General features: G+C 30.5%; 3 protein-coding genes across 3 annotated transcripts; all 3 read right to left on the bottom strand.

The window, feature by feature from the left end:
• Positions 1-512: 512 nt before the first annotated feature.
• On the bottom strand, positions 513-2,923 carry LOC117921705 (pentatricopeptide repeat-containing protein At4g02750-like). Its single transcript, XM_034839663.1, has one exon. It carries the CDS (start codon positions 2,872-2,874, stop codon positions 646-648), a length of 2,229 nt encoding a protein of 742 aa, XP_034695554.1. The 5' UTR covers positions 2,875-2,923; the 3' UTR covers positions 513-645.
• A 1,185-nt stretch (positions 2,924-4,108) lies between these two features.
• LOC117921809 (heat shock 70 kDa protein 17-like) lies at positions 4,109-6,426 on the bottom strand. The gene is made up of 5 exons (XM_034839769.1): positions 6,388-6,426; positions 6,039-6,095; positions 5,848-5,909; positions 4,443-4,515; positions 4,109-4,339 (listed from the first exon to the last, which is right to left on the bottom strand). Exons 1-5 carry the CDS (start codon positions 6,424-6,426, stop codon positions 4,109-4,111), a joined length of 462 nt encoding a protein of 153 aa, XP_034695660.1.
• On the bottom strand, positions 6,388-12,154 carry LOC117922194 (heat shock 70 kDa protein 17-like). The gene is made up of 10 exons (XM_034840238.1): positions 11,175-12,154; positions 10,175-10,407; positions 9,157-9,316; positions 8,026-8,271; positions 7,782-7,918; positions 7,309-7,645; positions 7,034-7,195; positions 6,758-6,831; positions 6,571-6,671; positions 6,388-6,457 (listed from the first exon to the last, which is right to left on the bottom strand). The coding sequence occupies exons 1-9, from the start codon at positions 11,928-11,930 to the stop codon at positions 6,608-6,610; spliced, it is 2,169 nt and encodes a 722-aa protein (XP_034696129.1). The 5' UTR covers positions 11,931-12,154; the 3' UTR covers positions 6,388-6,457; positions 6,571-6,607.
• Between the last annotated feature and the right edge of the window lie 8,801 nt (positions 12,155-20,955).

Here is a 20,955-nt window from a genome sequence, read left to right as displayed (position 1 = left end):
AAATTTCAAAAATTATTTAAAGTCTGTTTGAGAGTAATTTAATGAAGTTTTTCAAGGTATTAAAAAGATAAAAAATTTCAAGTGTTAGAAATACTAAAAAAAATTATTACCAAACGTACTCTTATAGTATTGAAAAATCACTTATAGTATTTATAAAAAAAAGACTTCATAGATAATTCTTCTAAAAACATTTTAGAGAAAACATTTTCATTAAAAATACTTCGAATAAAAACTTTGTTAAACTCACCATTATTTTAATGTTTTTTAAAAATTATTTTAAAATTTTGAAATTTAATTTTTTTTTTTTTTTTTTTTATCATCTCAAATTTTAAAACTAAATGGAAGTTTGTATTTTATATATAAGGGTTACTATATTTTATCATCTCAATCTCTTTGTAATATTATGCTAATCATTCTTGTAAAGGGTGGTGACGGTTAAATAAAAAGACAAATGGCCAAAATGCCCTGGTGGCTGATTCAGACCAATATTTGAACAGGTAAAAGGCCCTCAAACTTGTGTGAAAATTACACACAATGCCATTGCCATTGAATGAATGGAACATGTATGTCCTAATGTACAATATGGTAGTCTGCATACAAAAGAATTCAACATCTAACATCCTAGTTAATGTAAAACTCAGAAGATCATAATAAACATTCTAGAGGCATGTCACCTGTGTTTCTCATATGTGCTGTTAGGCTTCTCAATATATGACATAACTCCACTGCTCTGGGCTGTGCTGGATCCTCTGAGAGGAAGGCATGCACCCTATTTTGAAGCTCAATCCAGCTCCATCCTGGTTGCTTCTCTGCTCCCTTTTCCTTCATCAATCTCCTAACCCTAGCTACCTCATCCCATCTCCCCGCCTCTGCCTGCATGTTTGACAACAACACATAATTTGAAGTCTTATGTGGTTCAAATTCAAGTAGCTTTTCTGCTGCAAACTTGGCTAGCTCTAGATTCCCATGTATCCTACAGGCCCCAAGCAGTGCACCCCATATGCCTGCATTGGCGTTGATCTTCATTCCCCTCACTAGTTGGAAGGCTTCTTCTAACCTCCCTGCTCGGCCAAGCAAGTCAACCATGCAGGCATAGTGTTCAGCCAAGGGCTCGATATTGTATGCTTGGACCATGCATTTGAACAATTTTAGACCCTGATCGATGAGGCCAACGTGACTGCAAGCGGACAGTATTCCAACGAAGGTAACCTCATCAGGGGCCACACCTTCGACCTCCATCTTGTGGAAGAGTTTAAGTGCCTCTCTCCCATTCCCATTTAAAGCATAAGCAGCAATCAAAGAATTCCAAGAAACCACGTCAAAGTGATCAATGTCCTTGAACAGAAGTTCAGCACTGGAGATACTTCCACACTTGGCATACATGGTGATGAATGCATTAGAGACAAACAAATCAGTTGCATAACCACTCTTCATCACAAGTTGGTGAAGTTGCTGTCCAACTTGCAGGGCTGCAAGATGGGCACAGGCACTTAATCCACAAGCAAAAGTAGACTGATCGGGTTTCTGACCTTCATGCCCCATCAACATGAAACTCTTGAGTGCATCCAAATATGAACCATTTTGTGTGAGACCCGAAATCAAAGAATTCCATGAAACTATATTCTTCTCCTTCATTTCCTCAAAGATCTTTATGGCTGCATCCATTTGTCCTACTTGAGCATAACCAGCAACCATGGTGTTCCATGAAACTATGTCCTTCTTCACCATCTGTTTAAATAGATGGAGGGCTTCATCCATTCTTCCACACTGTGAATAGCCTGCAATCATTGTGTTCCAACAAACAACATCTCGGATGCTTATTTGATTGAAAATTTGGCGAGCATCATCCATTCTTTTGTTTTGCACATAACCAGAGATCATTGCCGTTTGAGCTGCAACATTTCCGTAAGGCATTTGATTCAGTAATTGCCTTGCTTCATCAAGCTTACCCATACGAACATACCCATTAATCACAGTAGTCCAAGATATGGAGTTCTTCTCAGGCATTTCCATGAATAGACTAATAGCCTCATCAACATGGCAGTTCTGAACATAAGCTGCAATCATCGCATTCCAAGCAACCACATTTCTGATTGGCATTTCATCAAAGAGTCTCCGAGCCTCTGCAATCTTGCCAAATCTCGCAAACCCACATAACATTGTAACCCAAGAGACAGTATTCGGGTTTGGAATCTTCTCAAAGAACTCCCAGGATGAATTTAGATCACCCACCTCCACAAACCCATCCACCATCAAATTCCATGAGACCACATCACGCTCCGCCATCTCCTCAAAAAACTGCAACCCCAAACGCATCTCCCCATTCCGGGTATACCCAGTGAGCATTGAGTTCCATGAAACTAAATCCTTAGCAGGCATTGCATCAAATAGCCTCCTAGCCTCATCAAATTGCCGGTTCTTCGCATAACCTGCAACCATGGCATTACAGCAAACCGGGTTCCACTTATAAGGCAGCAAATTAAACAAGTTTCTAGCCTTTGCAAGCTCCCCATTTCGGGTATAGCAAGTGATCATCAGGGTCCATGAATAAAGGTCTCTTGTGGGCATTTTATCAAACAGTTGGCGAGCTTCTTCAACCCTGTCATTGTGCAAATAGGCAGCAATCATGGAGTTCCAAGAAACGATGTTTCTCTGGGGCATCCCATCAAACAGTTTCCGGGCATCACCGATTCTCCCATTCTTGGCAAAGGCAGAGATCATTGAATTGTGAGTAACAGTGTTTTTGTGGGTCATGTGTTGGAATACTTTGATGGCTTCATCGATTTGACCCGATTTTCCCAACTGGGTTATTTTGAGATTGTGCCTGAAAACATAGCTTCCATGTTCACCAACTGATTTCAGGCTTGATTTCATGGAGACTTAAGCTAATTTCACCTCACTCATTCAACCATGCTCCATGAGAATCCATTTCACAAAAATATAGAATTTGAAATGTGAAAATTCAAAGAAAGAATTTAGAATTTTATAAAGAAAAAAAATAAATTGGATAAAGAATTTTATGTACTTTTAAAAATTTATTTTTAATTCATTTTTTATGCAAAAAAATGAAGAAAATATTTAAGCTCATTTGATAACTATTTTAAAAAATAATTCTAAAAAATGTTTTTAAAAACCATTTTTGAAAATTATTTTTTAATTTTTATAAAACAAAAATCTATTTGAAACCCTAATATATTTTTAATATTTTTAAATATGTTTTAAAAATAATTTTTATATCTACGGATTTATTTTTAATCATTCTATACATATTTATATAATTATTTCTTAAAATAGTTCTTAAAAAATAATAGAAAATAACTAAAAAATATTTTTTTAAAACATCTTATTTTCTATTAATAAACAATTTTTTGTTGTCATATGGGTTTTTTCTCCTTAAGAACAAAAACTGTGCTAAAAATTAATTACCAAACACAACCTTAACTTTTAAAATTTGTTTTTCTGTTTTTCATTCATAATTTCAAATAAATTAAATAAAAGAATATTTTAAAAAAAATGGGGGCTACAGAATATATTAAAAGATATATTCTCAGAATTCTCCATTTTATTTTAATTTTTTCCATTCGTTCCCTTGCAGGATTAGCTGATTCTTATTCCCCCTTAACAATCACATCCTAATGATAGTGAATACTAAAAACACCAGTTCCCAGGCAAGGCAAAACAAAAGGCTGAAAATTATAGAGATACTCATCAATTATGATCGCAGTAGTAATAATAGATTAATTGGACGACAAGATAACATTATATTATTTAATATCCGTTACATCACCCTCTTTCCTCTTAAGTGTAATTCCGCATTAGATTATATGGTCAGAATATTCAATATAACAAACCAAAATTCCCCATCGGCTGGGTATAACATGGGAACCATATTCCTTTTTCTCTTCTTTGTTCTGAGAGGATGTGGGATAAGAAAAAAAAATGCCTTCCTAGAAAGGATAAAAGAAAAAAAGGGTTCATCTCTGTATTCTTTCATGCTTCGCAATGCTGCATCTGCCTCACCCCTTTCATTCTACATTTGCTTCTCCATGTTTTTGGAATTAGGAGGGCAATAATCAGTATAGATACCTGTATGTCTGTTTTGGTTTGATCATAACTCATCATGGACATCTGCTTCTGCTTCTGCTTCTGCTTCCTCGTTGGGCTTGCCATCTGAATCCCCTGCGGCTGATTGATCATCTTGGGAGGAGGGAGTCTCCTCAGATGATGAGTCCGAAGCATTTGCTTTCTCCTCACTGCTAGCCCCATTGTTTGTGGTTTCATTCTTTGTGGGCTTCTCAATTTTTGGCTTTGGCTTAGGAATTCGGTTGATGCTGGCAACCTAGAGAAATACGGATCGATTCAGTCCAAGAGGGTATCACAAATCCATATGATGAACTGCAAATCGCATCTACATTTACTTGAGGAAGAAACTGCAATCATACCTTCTCTTGAAATTTGAAAATTTTCTCATACACCTCATCTGAGGTAAATGCAGGAGTGCTGAATCCAGAAGTCCTGTAAAAAGAAAAAGAAAATGTGTATAAGAAGTCTTGCAAGCAGGCAAAACTCCATTTAGGTATAAATAAAGCAATTTTTAAGGTCAAAAATTGCAAATGATTAATTCAAACAACAGAACAATGTTCCTTGGCAGCCCTGAATGAAAAAATTCACTCAACTGCTTTCTCAATTTCTGTGTAGCAACTCAGAAATTAAAAACAATGTGCACTCAGATTTAAAGCTGAAGGCATCCAGCTGGTCATTACAGTTATGATCTTGCAGCAAGGAGAGTAAAATTAAAAATAGAAGAACGCGTCCTTGCATTAGAATATATGAAGAAAACTCAAGCAGAAAGTTCAAAAACAAGCACCCAAGTTTGCAGTATCCTGCTCAACTTATAACACCCAGCTTCTACTATAAATGTGCAGAACAAACAAAAAATCTTTATAAATAAGGGTTTTTCAAAACAAATAGAAAACTAACCAAAATAATCATAAGCAGAGTATGAATCCTAAGTGCCAATCCAAAACTAATCCAACCATGTTCAGTTCCCAAAATTTTGACCCAAAACTGAAACATGATATATTAGAACAGAGCCAAACCAACAACCATTTAGTTTGATTCTAGGTCAACATATATTGAGAGCAGACTCAACATCCGTTGTCTCAACAAAATAGTTTTTTAAACAAGTTCCTACAAATTGTTTTCAAGGACAAAATTCAGTTTTGAAAACTCAAATATGGAAAACAGTTTTTTTGGCATGTTCTTTATGAAGACACTGTTTACGCATGCATGATGCAGGAGTTCCTGACCTATTTTCCATGTTTCCAATTGTTTTTAGAGCACTATACAAAAAACACCCAAAAACACCTCAAATTTTTTTCTAAAAGTTTACCCCATTCTCAGAACAAATTTTGTCAAACATGTTTTTAGAGGTTAGAAACTTGTTTTCTGATTTAAAGAGCAAAAATTTATTTTCAAGAACAGTTTCTAAACAGCCCTTAAAAGATTTCGTATTCTTTTCCATTTCTTTTCGTAGCTATTTGAAGGTGGTCATACCAAGATCAAATTTGTCTTTATGAAGTAAATTTACATTTGTAGAAGATGATCCCTGTTAAAAGAACTAGGTCCCAGTTATCTGCATAAGAATCTATTTTTTTAACACTCTTGAAAATGGGTTAGAGTCATGAAACACTCAGCTAGGGCAACAGCTAAGTCTAGGTATATCAATGCTTCAGATCATTCATTAGTTACCACTTTGTCCCACACCACAAAAGGATCCTAGAGAAGCAGTTTGTTTAGGTATTAGAAGACACCTGGCACACCAAGAAAACGTACAAACCAACTTACTTTTTCTGCTCGGCCTCTTTCTCTTCCAACCAATTTTTGACCTTGTCACCATCACTCAGGACCTGAAAATGAAAATTGTGCTTATCTATAAAACATAACATAATACCAATCCAAATATATTCAAATTTCATTTAAGCATGTCTAAGTTGAAATTAAGTGGGATCCAAATCAAAGAAAATGTGATCAAGCACCTCATCTATTTTATCTTTCAGAAGCCAAGGTTTCTTTGTCTCCCAGTCCTGTACAATCTGCAGATGCTCAGAAGAGAAAAAGTCAATCACTGTTCCCATTTGCTTTAAATAACTCAAGAAGTGCTGCAAAAGTACACTAAATGAAATGTACAGATAAAAAGGTTCATTTATCTTATCAATCTTTTTTTGTCTTCTTTAACTCTTCAACAACCCCCATCTATCCACCCATGTATCATGCAGAACTGTAGCTTGTGCATTCATGCATATATGCATATAAAGACACAAAGTCCAGAAAGGATAACAAGAACTATAAGCCACCAAATTCTTACAACTTAGACATCTAAAATACCTGTTTCAGCTGACCAAGGTATTTGCGAGCATCTTCCATTGCCGCTGGCCGTGCAGTAAGCTCATTCAATCTACAATCAGTAATTCATCAGCTAGAATGAGTCTTGTACTCAACAAAGTAAAGGTTTTCTAAGTTTTTTGATAGGCTAGGTTTTCTAAGCAGTTACTGAGAATTGGGCTAGACCTGAAAAATATTGGGTCACCAATAGATTTTAACAAATCTAGACGTTCTTGAAACTCAGCAGCTGTAGCATCTTCACCATCAGTATACAACCATTCTTGCACCTAAAAATATAACATGATGATCAAGTCAAAAATTTAAATTGAATGTGCGTGTGTAAATATATAACAAACTCTGAACTTAGGCTAACCTCATCAAGCTTTCAATAAAGGACTGGCGTTCCTGAGTGGTTGATATCTTCTCTAACTCCTCAGATGATTCAAGCTGGTATAACCAATCGTGTTATCAGCAAGATGGGGGAAAATTTATACATGTTATGCAGTTAAAAGAAAACTAACTATAATATGGGGGGAAAAAGAAACATTAGATGTAAGAGAGAATAATGCAAAGGATGACAACATAATATAGGACAAGCATCTCATTTCCCCTTAATAAATGCAAGATGAATTCATCAAAAGCTTCGAACCTTTTCTTTAGTTGTATAGATGTATCCTTCCAGATTATTTTTTAACTCTGCAGTTCTACGCCGCTCGGCATCCTTTTTGTCCAATGCTTCCAACTTGCGTTTAGCTTCAGCAATTAATTCTTTTGAAAGTGGCATTCCAGGTCCCACTGTCTTCTCAACTACCTATGATCATTAATAACAATAATCATTAATAGAAGGATATGCAAGATACAGATTCTGATTTAAGATACAGCATGCAACGGTCTCTTTCACGTGGATTTAAGTTTAATTTGTACCTTCAGTGGAACCCTAAATGTTCGCTTTTTCAGTTTTTTTTCTGTGCCAAGATCCTTGTCACTTTGATTTTCAGGGGCATTGGATGTGTTATCAATCCCGCCATCAGCATGCAAGTTTTCATTGCTGTCTTCTGAAGCATTATGAGGACTTGTTTCAACTGATATATTGGGGGATCCAGCAGATGAATTCTCCAGAGTCACATTCACTTTGGGAACTTCAATCCATTCTGTTATTTCAATAACAGCATCTGCTCGATCCAGAGAAAGTATCCCACTTCTACTAAGAGAGAAATGCAGATTTGCCTTGATGGGAGAGGACAGGTTCCGAGAAGAATATCTGCAAACAAGAAGAAAGACTTCAAATTCGACCAATTTATTTGAAGGTTTCATGCAGATGAATAGGTCATCAGTGTTTTAAAAAGCATTAAAGAAAACTAAAATCTCCATGGCATCTAGAAGTTGTTGATCCTTACTTTGCACTAGCATCTGCCAAACCAGACACGGCATACTGAGCAAATCTAGGAGAGGAAACACCAGGTGGTAAAAGATCTTCATCCTCATATGAAAGTGAAACATCAAAATCTTTGTCATGGATAATGGATCTGAACATCTGCTACAAAGGAAGACACAAAAATGACTGACTAGAACTAAAAACACATAAATAATAGCTCGAAATTCTGTTCTACTATTTTCCCTCTAATAGAATCGGTTCAATACCTTACTGGGGAGTTTTTTCATTCTTGGGACAATTAACTGTCTAGTGCTCTCATCTTTCAAAAGACCAGGGCCATCTAACTCAACCACGAGTCCATATGAAGAACCATCAACCATTCCTAGCTTGCGATTCAATTTGATTCCATCACTTAAATTTGCAGCATGTAGTGCAGCACCAAGAACTATAGCTTCATCAGCATCCAGATGTCTGTCCAGATCCTTCCTTCCAAGAAATTCCTGAAGCTTTGCCTGAAAAGGGAAAAAAACAATGAATTTTGCTTCAACAAACACATTGTCAATTGATACATCTGAGGTCTGATGGATAATACAAGGGACACTAATGCAGAACACACATTATGTATCAATTGATAACACACATTATGCTTTGATACAGAAGAATACAGAGAAGGCCAAAACCAGTAAAAGCTTCAAAAATAGTTGTGCAAATAAGGATCTAAAATCATATATGAGTACTAAGTGCCAATGAATTGATACAAATGTAGATTGCACTATAAGTATGAACAAGCATCCTGACACCAACAGTCAAAACCCACAATACTGGCATTTGTGAAATCCAGAATATTGTCAAACACTCAGCATACACAACAAGATTGGTCTATCGCATCTATAAGACAGAGCAAGTTAAAAATGGATGCTTTGCTCAAAGTGGATATCACTGATGATGACTGCAGCAGCTTTACAATTAAATGCATGCTTGAGAATTGTGTAAGGTTCAGTTATACTACATTTTTTTTTTTTTGATAGGTAAGTTCAGTTATACTACATGTAATGTTGATTTAGCAGTCATCAGGGAATCTCTGAGAATTTTTTTATTAGATTCAATATATAGACATTTTGTTTAGTACTCTTCCACCTTGGAGTTCAAAATGTAAATAATTTTCCAATAACAGGTTCTCAAGCAGAGAATATGTGGAACACAAAAGCCTTGACATAACAGCCCTACAAGAACAAGAAACAAAGCTTTTAACTAAAAAACATGAATTTAAGATAATTTATCTGGCACAACATTTACAACTATTTAGTACATTGGGATAGTTAATTTAAACTAAAGTCAGTGCTGCTTCTATGCACAGAAAATGGCAATATGTAAAACTGGAGGAAGGAAATGCAAACCTGCAACTTTGGCACTCGAGTGGCACCTCCTATCAGCTCCACTGCATATATCTCATCAACCTTCAAACCTGAATTCTTAAGCACTTCCTTCACAGGAATAAGAGATCTCTCCCACAAATCTTCGCAGAGCTCCTCAAACTTCTCACGAGTTATGGCACTCCTGGCAGAGAAAAAGCAAATCTCTGATAAGAAAAATTAATAATGTTTAGCTTATTTACCTAAGCCAACCATCAAACGCATAACTCCAAGGTAAAGGAAGTAAAATATAACCTACATCTAGGGTATTTGTCCTATCTAGGGTATATCTAGATAAGCAATGGAAAGTGCAAAATAAAACACATTTGTCATAGAGAGTCGAAGCAATATAGTTTTATCAAACTAACAGGTCCTCTCCTTTTTAACCCCTTCATTCTATGCCAGCTACTTAGAACGAAGTTTAGTTCTAAAATTTTATTTTAGGAAATGGATGCTTCCAAAATAATGGATTTCCTTAACAGACAACCCAATATCACTCTTAGGAGCAGAGCCTATCAACATTTTGCATGGTTTGAATAACTTCCAACAACAAACCAATAAACATTAATTTCAAACATCTGTGTGTACTTTCATGGGATAGACCTATCCTTTTTCAAGAACCATTCACATAAATGCATGGCTCATAAACAATGAATCAAGAAAATAGAACTTGGCTTTCCAAGTTATTCCTCTGTTACTTGGTTAATGATGGACCAACTTGAAATGTATGGTCAAACAAAAGTTATACTATCAATTGTTTTTGAACACTCATTCACCTCATTGCAATAAAAAATAAACATTTTGAGCTCAATCCAGCATCCATTTGGTGAGTGTCCACCGTAGACTCAATTATCAACATTTGGGCCAGAATTAAAAGCATATTCAAACTGCAAACTTATTTCACTATGTCCTTACAGTTCTAACTTTCTGTACTAAACAAAGGATAACCAAAAACTGACGTTGGACAGAAAAGACTAGCAAGGAAGTATATGATTGGACATACCTGAAGTCTCGATCATCATAGAGGGATTCTACTGATATTGGAGCAGCCGTGTTCGCACTTAGAATTTCTTTTGTCCGCTTAACCTGTTTCTTCAATTTAGCCATTGCCTTGGGGAACTTCCTCACATCAACTCCATTTCCAACTTGTTTGTTGAACTCATCTGCAAAATACTCCACTAAACGCATTTCCATATTTTGGCCACCAAGCTCTGGATCCCAGCTAACATCCTTAACCTACAATTGTTTCCACAGGTAGATAGAACACCAAGTTGATTAGAAGTTACAAAGATGTGTACAACATTAAGCAAAATATCGGCATATAAAATGAGGATGGCGACACTGATAAATGATTTAAAGGGGGTTACAATTACCCAATCAACAATGTAAATACATATGCACAGATTGAAACAATAACACAGACAATAGTGACAAAAAACTAAAATTAAAAACAAGTTAACAGAACCATTAATCATCAGGGCCTTGTATATCAATCTTCTGCAATATAATCTCAATCAACAGCTATAAACCACCCAATCAGAGTGATAAATGATTCCCAGAAGACCCAATCTTCACAAATTAATGAACATTTGCACAAAATTAAGTAGAAAAAACAACTAAATCCTCAACCAACAAATTTCTACAAAGGAACCTAAGTACCACAAACCAAGACAGAGTTTGATAAAACTGAAAGTTTAGCATACAAAAATTTTTTAATGTTGAATTTGTAGTACTTAAAGCTTCAAGCAGCTAAAAGGAATAAATATGATTAGGATAATAAAAAAGAAACCCGAATTTGCAGCTTTGATTTTATAGTTCAAATTCACACTTCTAGATTATATCAACACTGAAATTTTCAACATTAAATCTTGTTATCAAACAATTGATATATTATTGCAGTAAACTAGTCATCATGAAAAATTGTTAAACTTCAAGTATAAGGCTCCATACAAAACACATGTACAACAATTAACATAAACAATCTTCAATTAATAAAAGTTTACCTGAAATTGGTTAACCGAGACCGTCTTTCCATACTCCTTGGCATTATAAGCAGAAAAATACACAAGTGCAGCATAGGTACTACTTGATCCCATATCATAAAACACAACATGCCTCGATCCATTCGAGAAATCCTTATCGATCCCATATTGCAATGCCGCACCCGAATGCTCATTAATTAGCGCAAGCACATTAACACCCGCCAATTGCGCGGCAGTAAGCAACCCCCTGCGTTCTGCCTGCCCGAAATATGGAGGCACCGCAATCACCGCATCCTTAACTGGAACCTTGGAGTGAAACTCTGCTAATTTGATCGCGTAACTTAAAGTCATAGCTTCCAGCTCCTCCAGAGAAAAAACAGTACCATCATCGAATCTAATCGTGGCCGTGCCTCTAGAATCTTCCACTATATTATATGGTAAGTACATTTTCCCGAGAAAATCTTGAATTTTGTTGTAGGGTTTGCCAATCATATCCCGGATAAAGGAATAAACTTTGTCGGGATAGCGGGCGACTATCCCGGCCGCTTCTTCACCGATTAGGCGGTTTCCAGATTGAAATGCGACCAATGCCGGGGATTTGCGTTTAGACATTTCGTTGATCGCGACCGAGATTGGACTCTGCCCGGGTTTGAGGTTTACTACGGCGACTTTGATCCATTCTGAACCTAGATCTATGCTTGAAACAGCTGACTGAGACGGGGTTGGGATTAGCAGAAGCAGGGATAGGAATATCCCTAATCTGAAAAAAAGGCTCATTCTAAACCAAACCTGATCTTCCTACTCGCTACAAACAAATCAAAAGCATGTATGAAGCTTTAATTAAGTTACGAGCGGTGGAAGGAGAGCGAAAATTCCGCAGGTGGAGTCTCAGACGCGTGCAATCAAAAGCATGTATGAAGCTTTAATTAAGTTACCAGCGGGCGAAAATGCTAGGGGTGGAGTCTCAGACGCATGCAATCTAGGGTTTATTGATCTGAAGAAGAAAGAAAACAGGGAGATGTTCAGAGAAGGAATGGGGCTTTTATAGTGTTTTGTGGACACAAGTCCACGTGGAGGTGTGTGAGTGTATCAGGCGAATTACATGTTGCCGTGTGGCAAAATTTACACGTGGCACGGAATTATATGGTTAGTGTGTTGTGTTCATGTGTGTCATCGATCTCTGTGGAAACTTCGGGTCAATGCTGTGTTGGTCTCCTGTGAAGACAGTGAGCCTCCCCCTAATGAATTTGCGCCACGTCATGTTACGGGCAGGGTTGAGCGGGGCATTTCCTTTTTTTTTTTTTTTTTCTGTTTTTTTTTTTTTCACTTCCATCCTCAGTATTTTGGGAAGAATTACGTTGATAGTAATTTGAAACAATTAAAATATATATATATATATATATATATATATATATATATATATATATATTCATTTTTTAAAGATAAATTATTTTGATAATTTATTTTATAGTTATAAATCTTGAATCTACCTTTTTAAAAAAAAATTAATTAAGCTTCATTGCTATCTTTATTTTTATAATTTTCTCCATATGATTATTTTCTTAAATTATGATGAATTTAGTCTGGGCAATCTATCATTTTTACTTATTATGAACTATTTATATACTAAATAAGATTAATAATATTTTTCTGTTAGAAATTAAGATTTTATATTTTTTAAATATAAATTTCATAGATCAAAAGTAGGCTAGTAATAAGGTGGATTGGGGATGGTATAACCTTTTCCAAAACCCGTCTTATTTATTTATATATCTATTTCTATCCCTGACCACAATTGAGCGGGGCATTTCCCTTTTTTTTTTTTCTCTTTTTTTTTTTTTCACTTCCATCCTCAGTATATTGGGAAGAATTACGTTGATAGTAATTTGAAACAATTAATATATATATATATATATATTCATTTTTTAAAGATAAATTATGTTGATAATTTATTTTATAGTTATAAATCTTGAATCTACCTTTTTTAAAAAAAATTAATTAAGCTTCATTGCTATCTTTATTTTTATAATTTTCTTCATATGATTATTTTCTTAAATTATGATGAATTTAGTCTGGGCAATCTATCATTTTTACTTATTATGAACTATTTATATACTAAATAAGATTAATAATATTTTTTAGTTAGAAATTAAGATTTTATATTTTTTAAATATAAATTTCATAAATCAAAAGTAGGCTAGTAATAAGGTGGATTGGGGATGGTATAACCTTGTCCAAAACCCATCTTATTTATTTATATATCTATTTCTATCCCTGACCACAAAAAACTTTAAATGAGACAATCGGGTATAAAAAATTCTCATGCATATTCCATTTAATTTTTTTCAATCTTTTGTTTTTAAATTTTAAACTTTATTAAAAATAAATATGACTTTTAAATAAATAAATATTAAAAATATTTATAATTTATTTTTATAAAAGATAATATTTTATTTATGTTAAAAAAAAGTTTTAAAATAAAAAAAAATCAATTAAATAATTTTTCATTAAAATTATGCATAATCGAGGCAAGGCAAGACTGAAAAGTCATACTTGAACCTGTATGGAACACGCCCCAAACCTATCCTAGATTTTTAAAAAAATTTCAAACTCGTCTAAACCCGTTTATCTTTGTGAGGCGAGGGTGGCGAGTACCTTAAAAAAATCTACCTAAGTGTCCTTCCTAACCAAAAGTTAAATTGTGATGAAGCAAATTTGGTAATTCACTATTTTTTAAAATTTTTTATTCTTTATTTTTTGTGTTAGGAACTATTTATGATATCTTTTAAGGAAAAAAATTAAATAATATTTAAAAAGTTCTTTTATTGAAGAAAGAAAACATTAAATTATTTTCTTTGAAGATAAAAAAAAAAGTCTATTTTCCAAGAAAATTCCAATTTCGTTGTAACGTTATATTTTTTTCTCCGCATATTTTTGATCTCAAAGACAATGAGATCATATTTTTTCACAATGCAAATATATATGTATATATTATTATTATTATTATTAAGCAATGTACAACTACGTCCACAAAACAACAATTAGTAATCTATAATTTTTTTTCTAAATGATAATTAAGATTTTGTAGTTGAAATTATCTATAACAATGATGAAAATTTGACATTCATAGAACTTAGATGCTAGGACGCAATTTAATCAAATTTATATGCCCAATTTACATCAAATGAATTATTTACTTAGTCTACATAGCAATACTTTTTTTTTTTTTTTTAACTATTTCAATTATATGTAATATTCTTAATCATCTATGTAAATTGATATTTTTATTAATTATATAATATTTAAAATATTCCACCTTATAATTAGCAAATTTGTGAAATAGATGATTTTGAAACTTCAATTGTTTCCATTATTAAATAAATTTAGCATATACTTTAAAATTTAATTTAATGCTAGAGTTTTAAGCACTTAATTTCCAATTTTATCAAATAACATCTTATTTTATTTATGACATTTAACTATTATTTATTTGTGACATTTAATTATATTATCTATTTAAAATGTGGTGTTAGATCAATGTTTTAATAAAAAAACTTTTGGGTATCATCCCATTCCAAGAACTCATAAAAATACATCGGATAATGCCATAATTTGTTTTACGTACAACAATGTGTTGAACTACTTTAACAAGTCTATACGTGATTGATTCATGGTTTAGTGGTCAAATCGATGGTTGAATTGCAATTGAACCGATGATGTCATAAATATATATATTTTATATATTATTAAAATTTTAAAATATAGAAATTAAAATTTTAAATATATCTCACCATTTTATCATTTTATCATTAATATCGATAGCTTAAATTATGATAAGGATAACATGAATATTTATTAAAATTTTAGTATTTTTAATTTTATTAAATATATTTAACTTATAATTATTCATATAAAACAAGATTTTATTATTTAAAGTTGTTTAAATTTTAATAGCTATATATTTTATTATTTTCAAAATTATTAGTTGTTTTATTTGTATTATTTTGATATTTATTATCCTATAATATTAAATAAATTATAAATCTTTATATTTATTTTTAGGTTGTGAGATTATATTATATATAATTTAAATGCTTTTATATACAAAGAAATTGAGACATCACATTTTACGCTATTGCACCCTTGGTTTGTCCTCATCAATTATATGTATTTAGTGGATTGAAATATTGGTAAACACGGAGTACTTGAATTTTACAAATATATCGAAAATATTAGCGAAATATCGATGGATATTTTTACACAAATATCAGTGAGACAAAAATTATCCAAAATTGATGAGAATGTTTAGAAAAATCCAAAAAATGATAAAATAAGCAAGAATATACATGTTAAAGTTATTTTATAAGTGTAATTGACATAAATATGGTTAAAGAAAAAAATATCGGTAAACAATTTACGATACTTAAATTTTAAGAATAGAAAATATAAATTTTGGAATTGTACACTTAGAAAGTTAGAATTGAGTTAAGAAAAATTTTATTTTATTAAATGAAAACAATTTACACATCAAAATAATATATATGATATTGCAATAGTTCTTAATACAAAAATGAAGATCGATGTGATTCCATCATATTGTTAGATGAAGGGAGCCCATCTTGTTGAAGACAATATTCATATCAGGACATGGAGTTTCGATAGTATTGATTGTAAGTATGAACATGCTATACATAAATGAGATAAATATAAAAAGTAGTTAAAAATAAAATGATAATATATATATTTAAAATTAAAAATGAATAATTAAAAAATAAAAAAATGATAAATATATATATTTTTAAAAAGCTTTCAAGAAAATCTCAGATATTTCCCCAATATATTGACGATATATCCGATATATTCGTCAATATATGACTGATATATTTTTAATATTTTGACAGGCTTCCTCTGCTGCTCCGCGCGTTGCTTCATACTCAATTTTTTCTTCAATTTTGTCATTTTTTTGTTGATATTCCTTCCGGTTTGATAATCGGTGTTGAATTTCGTTTCAAGACCACCCAATATCCGATATATCGATGAAATATCGCAAATAAAATCCAATTTTTCAGTCCATGGTCCTCACTAACACACTAGTTAAATCCTCATCCTTACATGCCCTTTTAATGGCTATCAGCCCTAAAAAAATAAAAAAGCACAGAATCCCACATCGAAAAAATGAGTGACCCAAAGTTCCAAACTACCATTCAAGAGGGCACTAGTGAACTCCGTTCAAAGAATTGTAAAAGGGTATGATTTTGAGCCTACTTATTTGGTGGGCTCTAAAAAAAAGTTAATAGCTGGAATGACAATGAGCGCTTGTCAACAATGACTTTCATAAGTGGCCTTTTTGGAAAAATAAATAAATAAATAGAAGAGTTTGGTGAACCGGTCAAAAGTGCTTGGACCGTTTGATCAATTTGACACTAATTGAATATCAAACTAGATTAAGATCCGATTTATGATTTAATCGATTTGATATCGATTCAATACCGACTTGGATTAAGATCCAATCAATGGTTTTGACTGATTGAATTGATTCGAGTTCAATACCGAATTAGATCAATGCCAAACTAGATTAAGATTCAATCAATGGTTTTGATTGATTGAATTGATTATTCCAAATTTTTAAAACATTAATTTGAATATAATTTAATTTATTTGTATTTATATTTTTGCATTTAAACATTAAAACGAGTATAAAATAATGTTATAAGACATTTCAAAATATTTTTCCTTAACACACAAATTAAACTCTTTCACCATTAATTATTCTTCTCAAATATAATTCTAAACCACACCTCATAAGCCAATTAGAAGTCATAGCTTAGGCACCAACCAAAAGATATCCCAAACAAGACCTCTATCCTTGTGGGTACAATTATTTTATCTATCTTTTATTTATTAACAATAATTATTAAGAAGATTTTTTTAATCTTCTTCCCAACAATTTCATAAATAATTATTACTATTTACATAAATAAAGTAAAATGAATATAAAAATATTATTTTTAAATTTTTTTTTGTGTTAAAACATCACACATTTGATATTATTTAATATATAAATAATAAAAATATGTATTAGATGTATTAACCCACACTATAATATATAAAATCTTTTATTTAAAAATTTCATGATTAAATATGTGTGGACTTGTATTTTTCACGTGTTTTCCCACTTGAATGAGGAGACTCACTTAATTGTGAAAATTAATTTTTTGAAAAAAAAAAGAAAAAGAAAAAGATTTGGAGTTGTCATTTATTTTGTTGTCCCTTTAAAACAAATAAAATAAGAAAGAAAACTCTATGTGACTTCTTATTTGAAAAATACGAATTTACAAAAATTGAGTTTAAATCCGAGGATCAGGTTACTTATTGAGAAGGTACAGTGATAAGTCGTAACACTCCTTTAAACCCTTATATTTACAATCTCTACTAAATGAATCAAATGTTATGACAATTAATTAATTAATCATGATACCGATAATAAAATGATATGAATAAATATGTACAAGTTATGGTAAAATCAAATTACAAGAATGTACAAGATAAATGACATGAAAATGATACAAATTGATTAAAAAAATTCAAAAATTAGTTTTTTTTAAGTAATTTCAAAGGATTTTATTAAAAAAAAACAAATTTGAATGAATGATTTCAATTTATTTATTTACAAAAAGGTTTCAATTTATTTTCATGATTCAACTTTATTTGTTTTCAATTTTTATTTTCAAGAAAGTTATTTACACTTATTTTATCAAAACAATTTATTACAAAATTTCAATTTGGCAACAAAATTTATCTTTATTTGCTTTTATTAAAAAAAAAGAATGAACTTTTACATTTTTATCTATAAAAGTATCTCAATTTGATTTTTATTTACAAAGGAATTAATTTCTTTAACTTTATTTATGAAAATATTTTCGATTCAATTTTATCATAAAAATAATTTTTCCAACTTTGATTTTAAAAAAATGACTCTCATCCTATTCTTATTTAAAAAAAATTTAAGACCTCTATTTATGAAAATTACTTTTAATATCATTTTAATTAAGAATTTATTTTTAAAATTCATTTTTTGGACAATCTTATTAAAAATTAACTTTTGGGCAATTTTATTAAACAAATAAATTTTTGGACAATTATTATTAAAAACAATTTTTCAAATTTTGTTAAAAACAATTTTCTAGATTTTTCTAAATTTTTATTAAAAAACTTTCTTTTATTAAGAGGAATATTTTAAAACTATTATTTCATTAAAACATATTTATTGAATTATTCCCCTTATTTAAACAAAATTTCTTATTTGTTCCATATTCAATTCTATACATAATAAATATATACAAACAGATATTTATAGGAACCAATAGAAATAAAACCAAATAAAAGTTTGAAAATAAAACATGTATCCCAACAAGCCTATAACAAGTTCAATGACTTCTTACTTCTAATTAAATAGAAAAAATTAATATTTTAATTTTTCCTATTCAATAAAAAAACAAATAGGACTTAAGAGTGTGCTCGAAAATATTTATTTTTTAAAGTGCTTTTAGTACAAATGTTTTTGGAAGAATTATTTTTCCAAGTGTTTCACTTTTTATAAAAAATATGACCAAACCGAACTTTAAATGTTGTTCTAATATACACTTTGATATTTTAGATTTTAAAAGTGATATTTATTTATTATTTTTGCATAAAATTAGGACTATTTGAGAGATGTTTAAATTACATATGATGCTTCTCAAAACACTTTTATGAATAATTAATTATTATATATAAAAATATATTAAATATATTTTTAATACTAAGATATATAAAAGAATAGAAAAAACATAAATTTTAAGATAAATATGTCACAAGTCACAAGTAATAATGCAAAATTAATTTGATAATATTTTAAAATTTTAGTAGTGATTTTGAAAACTTTTTCAACACAAGATTTAAAAATTAGTAAGCATTTGTAACAAAAATTATATGTATTTAGGATATATATGTTTGTGTAGTAGGATTGAATATAGATAAAATATGATTTTCAACCGAAAATACATATCTTAAAATTTAATTTTGAGTGAAATATGATATCCTAGAACATTATATCTAATGGATATATTATACATGTTCATGTTATATATTTGTATAAGGAATAAAACGTAAGGTGCAAAATGTATTGCACTTCAATACTAGATATTTGTTTAAAATAAAAATTGCAACCCGATATTTGCTTATATTTTATTTAATATTGTTTAGAATTTTTATTTTTATTTATTTATGTGTTAGTAACTAACTTATAATATCTTTGTCAATAATTAATGTTCATGATTAAAAGATTTAAGTGTTATAAAATATAAAAATATTTTTATAGATTAAATATTATTTTAAATACTACATGTATTAACATTATTTTTATTATAATTTATATATATTTTTATTCTTATCTTTTTCAAACTATAATTTTAATTTTTTAATTAAATTTTTCGTTTTCAATAGAAGAAAAAAAATAAAAAAAAATAAAATAGATAACAACAATAAATTTATAGTTCATGAGATAAGAATACTTCATATATGAACTTAAGATTATTATATTAATTCCATGTAGAGAGGATATAACAAGGCTTCTGGTTCTATGCAATGGTACAAAATCTTTCAGATATGATAAGGACTTAAACCTAGGGTTGTCCCCTAGATTGAATAATTAACTTATCACTTATTTTATTTCATATTTGATTGAACATGTTATATGATATATTATTTTTTCTATTATTTTATCTCATATTATATTCAAACAACCAAACACAACTTTAAAAAAATCATCTTCTACAATTAAATGACTTAAAAAAAGTAACATCTTCAACAATTCAATGACTTAACAACTTAATATGATGTTCACAACTAGAGTATAAAATTAGAAATGAGAGTTGGTACTTATGTAAGTATCCATAAGAATCAATTATTTCAAATAATTTTTTCAATTAAAATGTTACTTTCAAAATTTGAAACTATTAACTAAATTTTAATAATCAAACATACATTTTAGTAAACAATCATTACAATAATAAGTTCCAAGGATTAATAATTGAAATTCATTCTCAATTAATTTTGACAAATAATATATCTAAACTATTAAATTAATATGCTCACTCTACTTAACATTAAGTAATGATATTATAAGAGAGAAATAAAATAAGAAAGAGACTGGGCTAGTTTTGACATAGGAGGTTTGGTATAACAATTGAAGTTCAAATGAAATAAAATTTTCATTTTGTTCATATGTATGTATCTTAAATTTCGAGTAAGTAAAAGCTTTGTGAAATAATTAAATTCCTAATAATTTAAGAGACCTAGGAAAGTTAAATAATATCAAAACTACACAAACAAGTTAGAAAAGAATTGTATTAACTAGACAATTAGTATGAGTGATTAATTTGAAATGTACTAGAAGCGACACATTTAAAGGTTGCCAAATTTTACTCATAGAGATGAAAAATTATTAAGAATATACTAGATGCACCACATGTCACACTTAAGAGTTGCCAAATGCTACACATAAAGACATGGACACTACAATACATAGGAGTATGCCTGAAATTTTGGTGGTAACCTTTGATCACATCCTAATGTAGATAATTAGGTTAATTCATATTAGAAAAGGAAATATAATTAGGTCAATTCTCTTCATTTTCCCTTTCCCTAGAGGTTTCTTCTTCTTTTCCTTCCCCTTCTCTTTGTTGAGAGAAAATGACGTAGAAGTTGGATTTAAACATTAAGGAGTAGAGATTTTTTATCTCTACTTAGAGTAGACATTAAA

This window comes from Vitis riparia, chromosome 9 (assembly GCF_004353265.1).
Source record: "Vitis riparia cultivar Riparia Gloire de Montpellier isolate 1030 chromosome 9, EGFV_Vit.rip_1.0, whole genome shotgun sequence".
NCBI classification, from domain to species: domain Eukaryota; kingdom Viridiplantae; phylum Streptophyta; class Magnoliopsida; order Vitales; family Vitaceae; genus Vitis; species Vitis riparia.
The sequence above is the reverse complement of the archived record's forward strand: the minus strand, read 5'-3'. Positions and strand labels throughout refer to the sequence as shown.

Bases quoted from the DNA above. Each gene is read 5' to 3' on its own strand.
- LOC117921705 (XM_034839663.1), bottom strand. From the start codon at position 2,874: ATGAAATCAAGCCTGAAATCAGTTGGTGAACATGGAAGCTATGTTTTC.
- LOC117922194 (XM_034840238.1), bottom strand. From the start codon at position 11,930: ATGAGCCTTTTTTTCAGATTAGGGATATTCCTATCCCTGCTTCTGCTA. The intron at 8,272-9,156 runs GTTTGCATTTCC...TTCCCTTTTCAG, and splicing joins CTCGAGTGCCAAAGTTGCAG to GCAAAGCTTCAGGAATTTCT. The intron at 7,646-7,781 runs GTAAGGATCAAC...TCTTGTTTGCAG, and splicing joins TTGGCAGATGCTAGTGCAAA to ATATTCTTCTCGGAACCTGT.
- LOC117921809 (XM_034839769.1), bottom strand. From the start codon at position 6,426: ATGGAAGATGCTCGCAAATACCTTGGTCAGCTGAAACAG. The intron at 6,096-6,387 runs GTATTTTAGATG...GAGCATCTGCAG, and splicing joins ACCTTGGTCAGCTGAAACAG to ATTGTACAGGACTGGGAGAC. The intron at 4,516-5,847 runs GTAAGTTGGTTT...TTCTTTTTACAG, and splicing joins AAAGAGGCCGAGCAGAAAAA to GACTTCTGGATTCAGCACTC.